The sequence below is a fragment of the Macrotis lagotis genome, chromosome 3 (genome assembly GCF_037893015.1).
Source record: "Macrotis lagotis isolate mMagLag1 chromosome 3, bilby.v1.9.chrom.fasta, whole genome shotgun sequence".
Lineage (NCBI taxonomy): Eukaryota > Metazoa > Chordata > Mammalia > Peramelemorphia > Peramelidae > Macrotis > Macrotis lagotis.
Window position 1 is genome coordinate 284,101,030 of NC_133660.1, and position 14,891 is coordinate 284,115,920.

The following is a 14,891-nucleotide window of genomic DNA, read 5'->3' on the forward strand; positions in this document are numbered from 1 at the left end:
TTTCCTTTGAACATATCAGTTTTCTCAATATGTCTCCTCTCTACCCCCCCCCCCCTTTGGAAGGAACCCTCTCCTCCCTCACCTCTCTTGGCTCCATCTCTTGGCTCTCCTCTGCCCCTTCCCCACTGCATGCCTGGGCCCAAGGCTGCAATCCCTTGGCTTCCCTTAGCTTGACCTGGCTCCTCCCTCCCAACCCCCTAACCTGCATGTGTCCCCCCGGCTCTGGCTGTTGCTGCTGATGGCATGCTGTCCCCCTACCCTCCCTCCTCTTTCCTCCCCCAGCCGGCCCCTGCCCCTCCAGAAGCCGGGCGGGGGGGTTAGGGGAGCTGGGGGTCATGGCCCCAGGGGTGGGGGGTGGGAGGGATGAGGGGTTTGCACTCCCGTTTCCTGCTTCTACTAACGAGCCGCCATTTTTGTGTCTGGACTTTATGATTTTGTCTGAGGGAACAGTAGGGTTTTACTAATCCAATTCATCTCCCCCTCCCCCCAACGACCTGATCCCCAACTCCTCCCACTGAACCTCTCCCCTTCTCCACACTATCCACCTCGAGTCTGTTCTTTCTCTGACTCTCTCCCATTGTTCCCTTCTGTCCATTTCTCTGCTTTGTCATCAAAGATCATGGGAACCCCAGGTGAGGCTTAGGGCATTATTTAGGATTATTCAGGAAGGAATAAGGTGCCTCCTTCCCCTGGAGATCAGATCTGGTCACAGATCACAACCCAGCTCGGCCACAGAGAGGATAGGACAGGGTGGTAACCCACTGAGACTGAGTGAAGAATTATTAGGAAAGATCAGAGGAAAAGGCAGCTAAGAAGAGAAGAGATCAGAGAGAAAAGAAATGCTTGGAGTTGAGTCATCAGAAGCGAGGACCAGGGGAGGGTATTAGTTTCATTTTCTGGAAGTTTCTGAAAGTCGGGGAGACCCTACTAACACCTAGTGTTAGAGCTGAGGTGCCATACTACCCAGAATTGGCTTGATGGACAAAAGGAACCTTCTGGGAAGAGGGAGGAAGGGATGGGGTGGTGGGGTGAGGAGCTGTCAATCACTAAGCATTGGGTTTTATTATGTTTTGGGTCTCTGCACCTTCTCGGAGCTCATAGCCTGGCTGAACAAACAAGATTCACACACATGGGAGTGACACTAGACAGAAAAGCTTTGTGGGCTAGGTTGGGGAGGGGTGGGAGGAGGCAGACTAGCTGTCAGTGCCATCCTGGAAAGAGATGGAGCAAGAAGGGAGCAGGCTGGGTTGGGAAACTGCTTCAGCCTCTGCCATTGCCCTTCCTCCACCCTCATTCTTTTACCCTGACCTCCATTCTCTATCTCCTACTTCTACAAAAGTCTTAAACTTCCATCCGAGCTTCTACCCTTACTTCCACCTTCAACTCTATCTGAATCTTTGCCCCAGTGTCCACCCTCCAGATTCTTCCTCATTTCTGCTTCCATTGACCTTCTAGTTCATGCCTCAGCCTCTGACCCTCTTCCTCCCACCCCACCCTCAGCCTCCACAAACCCTATATATCCCTAACCCCTTCCAGCCTATTCTAACCTCATTTGCATGTGTTCGTGACTCATACTAATGAGCCCTTTCCTTCCCCTTCCCCAATCCCCCCAAACTCCTGGGGGGAAGAGGAAATAAACACTCTGACACTCCTGCCCAATTAAAAAAACAAACAAAAACACCCCAAGAAACAAACAAAAAAAAATACAGACACCAAAAAACAAAAAACCCAACCCCCAAAAGAAACCCCAGAAATCCCTTTCAATCTGTCAGCTCAGCCTCCCTCCCATGGCAGCTGCACCCTGCCCCACCCATACCCTTCCTTGCCTCTGAATCCAGGCATCCTTCAGCACAAGGTTTGATGGTTCCCAGGTGGTAGCCCCTTCCATGCTTCCTGGCCTCCCAGTACTCCAACTCACAGAGCCTTTTCTGGTTGAGCATAGAGAGAGTTGAAGTCCTGGAGAGCAGAGAAAAGGGTCCCTTTCTCCCTTCCAATTTGCTTCAATCCCCTGCCCCGAGGGCAGAAAGATGGCTGGTGGCATGTGCATATGGACTGGAGAGGAGGGTCCTGTAGGACATGTCTGGAATGCCACTCCCCCCAATTCTTCCTCCACCCCAGGCTTTTTCAGGGAGGGGAGCCTTAGGCAGGAGCTGTGTGTGTATGTGTGTGTGTAGTCCTCACAGAGGCAGGACAGACTATGGAACCCAGAGATCCTGGACCTCTACCCCAGTCCCAAGGTTCTCTGACCTAGGCCCTTCCTCAAGCTCCTCTATCATTAACACTGAATACTCCCAGGGAGGAAATTCCTTCCCCCAAAGTCCATAAGAATCTGTTAGTCTTAGAAATTAGTCTGGAGCACTGCCCAGGGCCACACAGCCACTATAAGTCATACATCATGACTCAGAGGCCCTTTATCCATCCATTAGGCCAGAGAGCATCTTCCTAAAAATTCTCCTTCCCAAAGTCCAGGGCCCCTGCCCCCAGCTTTGTACTCATGAACCCTGCTTACGACAAGTATATGACCACATTGGGATTTAGAGTTTAATTCAGACACCCTCCCTGCCATCATGGAGCTGAAGAGCACCTTGATCCAGGCTTCAGTTGGCAAGGGGCCTAGCCATGTCATTCTGTCTTGGCACCATGTTGCTGTTGCCCCCCACACACGTGCAGCTCAGCCTGGTTGGTGGAGCAGGAACTGTCAAGTGCCCTACCCTCAGTGACCCCAAAGCCTATAATAGGAAATCTTAGGGTCATCTAAGCCACCCCATCACCTCAAGCCTGGATCTGGAAGGGCTCCTAGAGATCAGCCCATCACCCCACCACCAGTTTACAGGTTGGGACAGTGAGGGACTTCCCTAACTAGTCTATGTGTGAACCACATGTACGTATCCAGCTGCAGTGTGACCTAAGATATGGTTAGAGTGCAGTTTTGGGATCAGAGGCTTCCCCAGGGCTGGCAACAATGGAGACTAAACTTGAATCACATAGAATGACTCCTTTATTTTAGAGAGGAGGTTCTAAGGCCCAGTGAGGGGAAGACCTCAGATCTCAGAGCTTGTAGCCAGCAGAACCATCTTAGAACCTGGGTCTCTTGCCTTCAAATCCAAACCTTTTCACTCCATTCTTTAAAGAGCGAGCCAGGAAGCCTTCTATGTGACACTAGCTCCTGGGAGCTTGAGCCCTCAGACAGGCAGAGGGAAAAGAGAAGCAGTTTGTGCTGCTGGGGGTCAGCCAAGAAGAGACCAGCCCATCCTCTGTGGGCAATCAAAAGGAAGAACGTCCTGTTGGAAAGACCCATTGAAGCTGGAGTCTGAGGCCTTGGACTTGAATCTCAGCTCTGCTAGGTTCTCTGTGACCTAGGATAAGTCCCTTCCCCTTGTCTGGCCTCAGTATCCTTCTTGTGTTAATGAGGAGGTAGGTCTGAGATCCCCCCTTGCTCTCAGTTTTGTGATTCTGAGTCAGGGAGCCCATGTTCTATTTTCTTGTGCCCTGTCATGCACCTAGGCTAAGGTTGGGCAAGGTGTCCTTCAGTTTGGGAAGGGAAACTGCATTTTAGGAGGGACCCAAACATTCAAAGAAGCACAGTCATGCCATTACCTTCCCTCCATTGCGTCTAAGAAAAGCCCTGAGGATGAAATGTGGGCTCAGAAAAGGGACACAGGGTGTTGTGTGGCAGTTTTGGTGCCAGTCTGGAAGTCCCACTCTGCCTGGGATTCCTGTGACCTGTAGAGGGCTGTGCCCTTTCCCCCTCCCCTGAATTAGGGAACTTCTAAGGTTCAGTCTTCTCCTTGGAAACTTGCCGTGTGTTCTCTGGTACCTCTGTGGCCCCCTGAGATGATGACCATTGCCTAGTTCTCAATTCCAACCTGAGACCATCAAATCTTGTGCCTCCTCCTCGCCCCTGCCCCATCTTCCCTCCTTCCCTGTCCCTCCCCACTGTTCCCCCTCTGAGACAAGCAGACATAAAAATGGGGCCCCCTCCCCCAGCACCCCCACCGGCCCCTCTCCCCGGCCCAGCCCCAGCCTCCCCTCAGGAGGCTGATGCCCTCTTGTCTCCTTGTCTCTCCCCTTCCTCCACCCCGACCCGGGTTGGACAGGTGACCATCTCAGTGGACGGGATCCTGACCACCACAGGCTACACCCAGGAGGATTACACCATGTTGGGCTCTGATGACTTCTTCTACATCGGGGGCAGCCCCAACACGGCCGACTTGCCGGGTTCCCCGGTCAGCAACAACTTTATGGGCTGTCTGAAGGACGTGAGTGGGGCCCACCAGGGCCAGAACTTCCTTCTATTGGACAGGCAGACAGGCAGGCCCTAGGACCCCATGCTCCCCCACGCCACCCCTGCCACTTGTTACAACCTGGCAGGTACCTCAGAGGTTATCTCTGTACCTTCCTCTGTAAAAGGAGGGGTTAGACCAGACTGGAATTCCTCAACCAGACCCCTTGGGCAGTCTGGTGAAGCTTATGAAACCCTTTTCAGAATAAGATTTTAAATGCCTAAAAGAAAACATGCAGGATTACAGAGGAAAGCAATTATGTTAAAGTTCAGTTATCAAAATATGTAGCAGGCAAGTTCATGGCCTCCCAAATTAAAAAAAAGTCCTTGAATTAGGTCAACTTTAAGGTCCCTTCCAACTTTAAGTCTTGTGACCTAATCTAATCTTTATTACTTCATCTGACAGCTGGGGAAACTGAGGCAGGCCCAGAGAAGGGAAGTGATTTCTCCACCATCATTGGCTAATAGGTTCATAGATTTAGAGCTAAAAGAAACCTAAGAGGTTCTCTTGCTCAGAATCTACACCTTTTCCATCCCCTCTCATTTTACACATTGTGTAAATCAAGGCCCAGAGAATGACTTGCCCAAATCCCACAGATAGGACCAGAACTGAGATTTGAACTGGAGTCTTTTGACTCTAAATCTCAAACCTTTTCAGGGGCTTCTTCAGCAGATGGGGCAGGTCCTTGGGATGGTGGTCCCTGGGCCTCCTTCTATGACCCACTCCCTGGAAAGTGAGGCAATGGAAAGAGGAGGAGAGTCAGAGTCCAAGGGTCTGAGGGGTCAAATTCTTATTACCTTCATAACCTGGACAAGTCACTCCATTTGTGTAGGCCTCAGTTTCCTCCCCTGTTAAATGGGAGAGGGAGATTGAACTGGATAATCTCCAAAGAGCCTGCCCAGTCAAAGTCCCTCCAAGCATGGTAGAATTACCTGGCTGGGGAAAGGGGAGGTGGAGAAGGGGAGGCTGTGGCTGTCCCTGACTCTGTGGGGCCCCCTGCAGGTGGTGTACAAGAACAACGACTTTAAGCTGGAGCTGTCCAGGCTGGCTCGGGAAGGGGACCCCAAGATGAAACTCCAGGGCGATCTATCTTTCCGCTGTGAGGATGTGGCTGCCCTGGACCCTGTGACCTTCGAGAGCCCTGAGGCCTTTGTGGCCCTGCCCCGCTGGAGTGCCAAGCGCACAGGTTCCGTGTCCCTGGACTTCCGCACCACGGAGCCCAATGGGCTGCTGCTCTTCAGTCAGGGCCGTCGGGCAGGTGGTGGGCAAGGAGGCCATGGGACTGCCCGGGCCGACTACTTTGCCATGGAGCTGTTGGATGGATACCTCTACCTCCTCCTGGATATGGGCTCCGGGGGCATCAAGCTTCGGGCATCCAATCGGAAGGTCAATGATGGGGAATGGTGCCATGTGGATTTCCAGAGGGACGGGCGCAAAGGTCAGGGGGCCCTCAGGAGGGAGAACCCTGTTGCCATCTTTCCTTCTCATCCACCCCCCCCTTCTCTCCATCTATTTATCATCTTCTTTCTCCCTTTGAACACATCAAGCCCTCACCTCTCTCCCTTCAAATATCCTGACTTTCCTCTCCCTTACTTGCATCCAATCCAACCAATGAAGCAAACACTTAATAAGCACTTTGCAAAAATGTTGAGGCTCATGGGATTATAGACAGCTCTAGAAGGGAGCTTAGCGATCTTTGAATGAAGCCCCTTCATTTTATAGATGAGGAAATTATAGGAATGTAAGTGACTTGCCTGAAGTCACATTGAAAATAATTGGCAAGGGGCAGCTAGGGGGTGCAGTGGAGTGACAGGGCTGGAGAGTGACTTGCCCAAAACACACAGGAGCAGAACTGAGATTTACCAGTTTACTAGCCCAGTCACTGGCCCTGAACTCAAATGTGACCTCAGATGCTTAATGTTTGCCTACCTGTGTGACCTTAGGCAAGTCACTTAACCCCAATGCCTTGCAAAAAGTAAAAAAAAAGGAAAATAAATGGCAAAGCTGAGATTCAAACTCAGGCCCTTTGACTCAAAATTTATATTTTTTTGAAATAAACAAAAGCAGCCCCCACCTTTTAGGACTTTATATTCCACGTGGAAGATGTTCTATGTACACAAACCTGATAATACCAGGCAACATCAAGAGGACCGATGAAGGGGGCTCGTGTTCATGCTTTGAGTCTCTAGCCTTGGGTGAAGCTCTGGTTTCTAAGAAGTAAGGAGAGGTATGCTCAGCCTCAGGGACTGCCTGTGCAAAAGGGTGCAGGCTGCAGATGAAATGCGAAGATGAACCACAAGTGGATCCCCCTTTCTCTCTGTAGCACCCTCTCCCCCAACACCATTCCACTGTCTCTCTTATATGTCCCCCCCTTGAAAGAGGGAAATCATACTGTGAAATGGAGTCAACCACATCCAGCAGTAAATATGATCTAAGAGATGACATTTATATAGTCAGTTAACCGTCTATGTGCTTATATAGTGCATTAAGATGGGCAAAAATCCTTGCAAACCATTTCTCTTTCTCTGTGAGAATGATACCCTAAGGATGATTGACTCCATTCTACAGATGAGGAAACGGAGGCATTGAGGGGTTAAGGGACTTGTTCAAAGTCACACAGTTATCTGAAGCAGGATTTGAACCATAGCTGCTCATCATTCTTACCACTATAACATTGTCTTTCAGGAAGACCTAGGTTCCAGTGTCAGTGACAAGACTTACCTGCTTTTGCTATGCCCTCAAGGAAATCCCTTTGTTTTTCTAAGTCTCTGTTTCCTTACCTGTCAAAAGGAGGGAAGGGTAATAATTATATGCATTGTGTACTTTAATACATAAGATCATAGATCTAGAGCCAGGAGGATCCTCTGAGGTCATCCAGTCCAACCTCTTCATTTTACAAAGAAGGAAACCAAGACTTAGCATAATGAAGTGATTTTTGCCCAAGGTCACACAGGGACTTGAACTCAGGCCCTCTGAGTTCTTTGCATGTCCATGTTCTTTGCACTGTTCCATACTGCCTCTCTTGCAGGATTTCAGTGAATAAAATGCTTCACAAACCTTAAAACCCTCTGGGATATGGAAGGGGACTGCTCTTAGTTGGAAATGGCTAGGTGTTATAGGGATAGTGCCAGACCTGGGCTCAGGAAGACCTGAGTTCCAGTCTAGTTTACTAGCCATAGGAGCCTGGGCCAATCACTTACCCACTCTTGGCCTTAGTTAACTTCTCTGTACAATGAGGGTAATAATTTCCTACCTCCCAGGGCTGTCATGAAAATCAATTGAGATAATATTTGTACAACACTTTGCCAGTCTAATGTAATCTGTAGCTGTTAACAACGACCTCTCTCCCTTCTTCTCTTCCTCAGCTGCAAGCTTCTTTTGAGACCCTGTCTGAGACCTTGGGACCTTTGCTTTTGACTCTAGACTAGAGATTGCTTTTCTTTCCTTCTCTTGATAAGAATAATCATTCCCCAAGGGAGAGCACGATAAGGGTCATGAAGTGCTTTTTGCCTAGAAAGCCTGTGATGTTTTCGTGACACACTTTTTTATGCCCATTTTATAGATGAGAAAATTGAGGCTTAAGAAGATTATTTTGTCTTTTTCCAGGGTTCTCTAGACAGCATAGAAGTTGGGACTGAGAGTCAGATTCCTTAGCTACTAGTGTCCTCTCTTTCAAAGCTACTTTACATTCACTTTGTTTGGGCACTGTGGTGCTGCATTGGAGGAGTGTCAGACCTGGAATCAGGAGGTTTTATCTGGCCTCAAACTCTTATTAGCTGTGTGATCCTGGGCAAGTCACTTCAGCAAGTTTGCTTCATTTTCTTCATCTGCCAAATGAGTGGGAGAAGGAAATGACAAACCCCAGGATCTTTGCCAAGAAAATCCCAAATGGGTTCAAGGAGAGTCAGACACAACTGAACAACACCAAATTCACTTTGTATGTATGCTTATGTAATACCGCTGCCAGAGATATTTCCCAACTCCTATTCACACTGACAGATTGGGTCTAGAAGAATGCCTAATTCCGACCTCAGAGTCCTAGGAGTAACCCTGAGGGGTCAAAAATTTTATCTAGTATATACTGTTCATAAACACCAACTGGTGTTGTCCCCACTGATTATCAATTTGCTAACCAGAGATTTATTAATTTTATATGATTTATATAACAATGATCGATTTTCCAGCCTTTAGATAGATACCTATAGGTATCGATTCGGATGATGTGGTAAGAACGATGATTAAAAAAAAACTGTGCTTTCAAACCAGGGCTGCACTCTCCCACAAGCCTTTTCACTGTACTCAAGCTTAAAGAGCACAGATGGTCATTTGCATCTTTATTGGAACTCCTTTATTGGAACTCCTCTCCACTTGTGGAGTCCTTAACAGCCCTTAGGTGAGCTAGCTCTTTGGTGGGCTTTGAGGCTTGTGTCCCTTATACAGAGAGCTGCAATTCTCAGCATCTGGAAGAGAGACTTTCCACTGAGTTCTCATGTGGATTCATTGCTTCTTATTTCTTTGGTTTCTTCAACGACATGGCCAATGGAGAAGGGGAAAAGAGATGAAACAGGTACAAAGGACTAGTTCTTCCAAGTACTCCCATAGCTTAATTTCCAGAGCAGTTATGAGAAGGGCCCATTGGAATCTCCTTCTCTGATAGACTGAGACCAAAGATGTGCCTTTTCCTTTTGACCAGCCCCAAAGCATCACATCATCTAATGACATTAAGCTACAACATGTTACTCTCCCCCAACTTGATTAACTAAGCTCTTTGCACCCAGCTTGTCCCATTAGTTGTTTCAGCAGAAGTCTCATGTCCAGTTACCATATTTGGTTAATTCTTTGACTTAATTATGGAAGGTTCCCACCTTACCTCTTTTTTTATTTATTTTTTATTTTTTTTAGGTTTTTTTTTTTTTTTGCAAGGCAAATGGCTTTGCCCAAGGCCACACGGCTAGGTAATTATCAAGTGTCTGAGACCGGATTTGAACCCAGGTACTTCTGACTCCAAGGTCCATGCTTTATCCACTACGCTGCCACCCCCCCCACCTTACCTCTTAAAGGTATTAAAGGTATAATACTAATTATGGCCAGAGGAATGTGAAATGCCACTTTTTTTTTTTAGGTTTTTGCAAGGCAATAGGGTTAAGTGACTTGTCCAAGGCCACACAGCTAGGTAATTATTAAGTGTTTGAGGCCAGATTTGAACTCAGATACTCCTGACTCCAGGGCTCTATTCACTGTACCACCTAGCTGCCCCACAAAAATGCCACTCCCTGTGATCGAAGGGAAGCTCTCTGAAGGCAGGGAGTATTTCACTTTTGTCTTCCTACCCACAAAACTCAGAACAGAGGGTAGATACTCAAAGGTTCCTTCTGAGACTCCCTAGCCCCACTGGAGACCTAGAGTCATTACTAAGGGGCTTTAGGTTCTGGTTGACTAGTTTGGTGCAGGCAAAGGAGAGCTCTAGGAATGTTGGAGGAGAGAGAGAGAAGACTGTTATAGTGATTAGAGAAGTCTTTCTGGGGGAGGAGTTTGTACCTGAGCTGTCCCCTGAAGGAAGAGAAGGATCCTCAAAGGCAAAGATCAATCAGCTCAATCAATAATTATATATTTAAGACCTCTATTTGATGCGCACTTGGTTAGGCTGGATGGTTGTCCTTCAAGCTAGAAAAGGACCAATATGAATCATCATTATGATGGGGTCAAGGTGCAACATGTCTGACTGTGGCTGATCAGACCAATCTGAGCTCAGAAGACTCTAGGGATACAAAGACCAAACGATTTCTGCTCTCAAGAAAAAAGCTTTCATTGTATCTGGGGAGAGTATGGGCATAAAAAAGAATATGCGAATGAGATCTGAAATGAATACCAAATCATTTGGAGGCAGGAACCACTGGAAAGGCCTCTCCCAGGGAGGAGATGGCCCGTGGGCTGAACCTTGAAGTGGGCTTGGAATTCCAACAGGTAGAGATGAAGAGGAACAGAATTTCATGCTGGGGATACAGCCAGCCAAAGCAAAGACACAGAGGCAGGAGAAGGAACTTGCCATACAGGGAATGGTAATTAGGCCAGTTTGGGAGACTGGAGAATGGGCAAGAGGGAGCCATGTGCATTCAGTCTGAAAGCACTGGCTAAAACCCATTGGTGAAGAATTTTCAATGCCAAACAAAGGAGTTTGTATTTGATTTTAGAGGGAGGTGCTAAATTCTCCTGAGCAGGGAAACATTTCAGTTAGACCTGTGCTTGAAGAGTACCATCATGTGTGTATGAGTGTGTGTGGCTGTGGAAGTGTATGTGAGTGACTGTGTGTTAGTGTGGTATGTGTGTTAGTGTGTATGTGAGAGTGTGTATGTGTAAGAATGTGTGAGTATGTGTGTAAGTGTGTATGAATGTGTGTGTATGTGTATGAGAGTGTGTGTGTGTGTGTGTGTAGAGTTTGTATGTATGAGAGTGTGTATGTATAAGTGTGTGTGTGCCTGAGTGTGTGTATGCCTGTGTTATTGTGTGTGTGAGTGTGTGTGTGTGTGTGTGTGTGTGTGTGTATGTGAGTGTATGTGCGAGTGTGAGTGAAGAGACAGGAGATAGATGAGGGAGGGAATGCTGTGGAGGTGAACTTGCCAATACTTGGCAATAGATGGGATGTGGGGTGGGAGAAAGAAAGGCAATCAGGGCTGAGGAGGTGCCAAGCCTGGGCAGTGAGGAGGATTGCGTTGCCTTAAAAAGATATAAGGAAGGGAAGAGGAGCAGGTTTAGAAAAAAGATGATGGCTTCAGCTAGTCCAGAACTCTGGCAGCAGGTCTAAGTGGAGATATTCAATAGGAAGCTGGTGTGGAGGGATGGGAGTGAAAGTTGGAGAGAGATTTGGAAGCATTTCCAGAATTATTGAAGGCATGAGATGAGTAATTGCTGAGAGATGTGAGATCTCTCTGAGAGAGAAGAGGCTCAGGATGGAGCCTATGATATGAGTGGGGAATCTTTGTACAGGGGAAGGAGGAAAACTGTGGTTCAGTAAAGGAGGTTGAGAAGTTGTCAGATGAGGCAGAAAGAGACCCATGAATGAAAAGAAATAAATTTATTAATTTCCTTAACATAATGCATCTAGGGGTAGGGATAGGAACTGGCTATTTCCATGTATAAAGTTGAAGAAACTCCTCCTGACAATCCAGGGCAGCACCCTCCTTCTAATTCATAGCTTTAGTGTAGCTTAGAGCCCTCAAAACAAGGGTTCTTGGAGCTGATGAATGTTTTTAAAAATATTTTGACAACTGTATTTCAGTATAATTAGTTTCCCTTGTGATATTATGAACTGTATATTAAAAACATTATTCTAAAGAGTTCATAGGCTTAACCAGATTGCAAAAGGGGTTCAGGGTACAAAGAAAGTGAAGAAATTCTGACTTGGAAGTTCCAGAATTTTCCCAGGATCACACAACTAGAATGTTTTCAAGGCAGGAAGTGAACCCAGGTTTTCTTGGTGGAGCACAAACCAGGACTCCTCCACCCATCCACCCATCTACCCATCCACCCATCTACCCATCCACCCATCCCTCTACCCACCCACCCACTCATCCACCCATCCCTCTATCTACCCATCCATCCATCCATCCATCCATCCATCCATCCATCCATCCATCCATCCATGTCTCAGGCACAGTGCTAAACTCTGGGGACAAATAAATAAAAAAGTGAGACAGTCTTTACCCTCAAGGAGCTTCCAGGTAGAGGCAATGGAGGGGATGTGGTCAAGCAGAACTCCTTTTGACTTGGAAGAAGTTAGTAGTAGAGCAAATAGAACTATAGGGAAGTGTTAGGCCCTTTCCAGAAGTATTGTTAGCTCCTTCTGCAAACAGTTAACTGTTCCTACAGTAAAAGGTGGAAAGTGAGGTGGGGAAATGTGTGGGTTGCAGAGGCAATACTCAGAAGCTGGCTGGGGTGAAGAATGGTTGGTTCTGTAGTCAACAAGACAACAAGACATCCTGAGCTCTCACCAAGAAGGGTCTCCGAGCTCTAGGACTTGTGGTTCAAAGCCCAGTATCTTGACTCCTCCAATTCTGGTCTCTGGAGGAATGGAAAGGGAGGTGATGCTGTGGCTCAATAAATGAATTGGATCTAAGTGAGGGGGATGTCATGCTAAGTCATCAGCCTCACTTTTTCCTCTAAGCCATGTGAGTCCAATGGGCAGTTATGGATCAGGGCACTGGCGACAGCCCCAGATGCAGGGGTAGACCATAAGCTTGAATGGCATCTGCCTTGGCCAGGGTGAAGGAAGGAGTGTTTTTATGGGAGCCAATGGAAGAGTAAGTGTTCAAGAAGATGGGTGGGTTGGTAGTGTCTCTAAGAACCACAGAAAGCCCAATTCAAAGGGATTCTAGAGGCCATCAGAGGCACCTTGTATTTCAACAGAAATCTTTCAAATAATGTCCCCAGTAAATGGCCTTTTCTTGAAAGACTCTAGTGTGAGAGGATACCACCCATGACCTTCTAAAGCAGCCCATTCCATGGCCTCAATGAGGGGAAATTTTCCTTTTTGAGAGCTGAAACCTCTTTCGGACACTTCCTCTCATTCCTTCAAGTTCTGGGGCCAAATCAACCATCCTGGTACTCACAGTGGCTCCCTCCCCTAGTCCTCTCTTCTCCAGGTTAAAAATTCCCAGTTCTTTTCAATGGTTCTCACTAGATATGATCTTCTGGCCCTTGGCCATCCTGCCTGTGTTCTCTGAAAGCTCTTGGGATTGTCATTGTTTCTCCTAAAATGGGCTCCAGAGGACAGTGTCCCCTCCCTGGTCCTGAAAATTGCATCATTCTTTTAAAAAATTTTTTTGCAAGACTATGGGGTCAAGTGACTTGCCCAAGGTCACACAGCTGGGTAATTATTAAGTGTCTGAGGCCAAATTTGAACTCAGGACTTCCTGACTCCAGGGCCAGAGCTCTATTCACTGTGCCACTCATTACCCCCCAAATGTTCCACTCTTAATAGAGCTTAATATCACACTGAGTATTTCAACCTGAAATCTATTATACCCTCACAATCTTTTGTCACCCAAACTTTTCTGGTTTCCCGATCTTGAACTTAGGGGGCTATTTTTGTTTTTTGTTTTTTAACTCAGATGTAAGTTTTTTTTACCCCTACTCAGCTTCATTTTATCAGTTTCTACTCATACTCTCTAAGTTCCAATCAGTTCGTTCCCTCTTCATGACATCCCAACTACCACCTCTGCCTTGGCCTACTGTCTCCTATGCTTTGAATCCTTGCCTTCTTCAGTTCCTTTTTAGAACCCCTATCTTCTTTCATTGCTCAAGTGCCACCTCTTTGAAGAGACCTTCTCTGAGTCCTCTATCTGTTAGGACTCCCTCCACCTCTGTGCTTTTCTTTTGTATAAATCCTGTTCTTACTTTATTTGTGAATATGTTGCCTACTCTTACTAGAATGTAAGCTTCCTGAGGGCAGGGACTTGTCTCATTTTGGCCTTTATATCCCCATTGCCCAGCATGCTGTTCAGCAATAGAGGAGGTCCTTAATAAATGCATGTTGGTTGATTGATTCAAGCTTGCTGAGGTCTATGTGGGCCCTTCCTGTGTTACTCAGTATGTTGGCTTTTCCTCCCAACTATATGTTAGCCAGATAATGAATAAAAATGTTTAAAGTTACAGGATTTGAGAGAATTCTCTGAGGCCTTTTATTACAGTCTTTTTTTCCAAATCGTCATTGATTCATTAATGACAACTCTTTGGTTCTGGACTAGAAAACTGTTCTAATGCCACTCATCTGAATTATTTTTGGACTCTGTCATGTCTCTGTCCTATCCACAAGAAAAGCCTGAAAAACTACCCAAAGCAGCCAAGGTCAAGTATTATGAAACCTGAGTAAAGATCATCAGATTTAGCATTTCAGAAATAATCTGTGACCTTTGAAAGGGCCACTTCAGAAGAGTGGTGGGGTCAGAAGTTAGACTTCAAGGAGTTAAGAGAGAGTGAGTGGTACAGAAAGGGGAGAGAGAGAGAGAGAGAGAGAGAGAGAGAGAGAGAGAGAGAGAGAGAGAGAGAGGAAAGAGAAAGACAGAGAGGCAGAGAGTGACAGAACCAGAAACAGACAGAAAGAGAAGAAAGGAGTGATCCCTAGACTAGGGTCCTAAAGGAGATCGGAAGGGTCAAGTGGCGAGATTAAGTTGGATGCCAAAAAGGGACCCAGCCTTGCATGGTTTGGGAATATAGGAAGATAATGTAAGATGATTTAGAATGGCTTCGAGGTGTTGAAGGGCACTTCAGATGAATATAATTCAATTTGATTAGCAATTATTAAGAGCCTCTTACTGCCAGACCCCATCCTAGGTGCTGAGATAAAAACAAGAATGAAACTCTCAGTCTCTTGTTAGGGGGTCTCCATGATTTCAGCTGGAAGGTCATTTGCCTGCAGAAAGGGGTTTGGGGTGGAATGGGGAGTTGGAGGGGAGAAGAGGGAAGATTGAAACAGCTGATATGGATATGATCAGAGTCCGTTATGGAAATTTAATAGAAAAATTGTAGAATTGAGGTCCCAGTGGAGCTCTGATATGAATTTGTAGTGTTCTCAGGCCACCCCCCCCCTTTAGTAACTTCCTCCAACAATGA

General features: G+C 46.8%; 1 protein-coding gene across 7 annotated transcripts in view; it reads left to right on the top strand.

The window, feature by feature from the left end:
- The window catches only part of NRXN2 (neurexin 2), a 153,553-nt gene that overhangs the window by 44,513 nt on the left and 94,149 nt on the right, over positions 1-14,891 (top strand). For all 7 annotated transcript variants that reach the window (XM_074231151.1, XM_074231152.1, XM_074231153.1 and 4 more), the window contains 2 exons: positions 4,098-4,259; positions 5,286-5,721. In XM_074231151.1, coding sequence (XP_074087252.1) covers positions 4,098-4,259; positions 5,286-5,721 — 598 coding nt within the window. The remainder of the gene's footprint in view (positions 1-4,097; positions 4,260-5,285; positions 5,722-14,891) is intronic.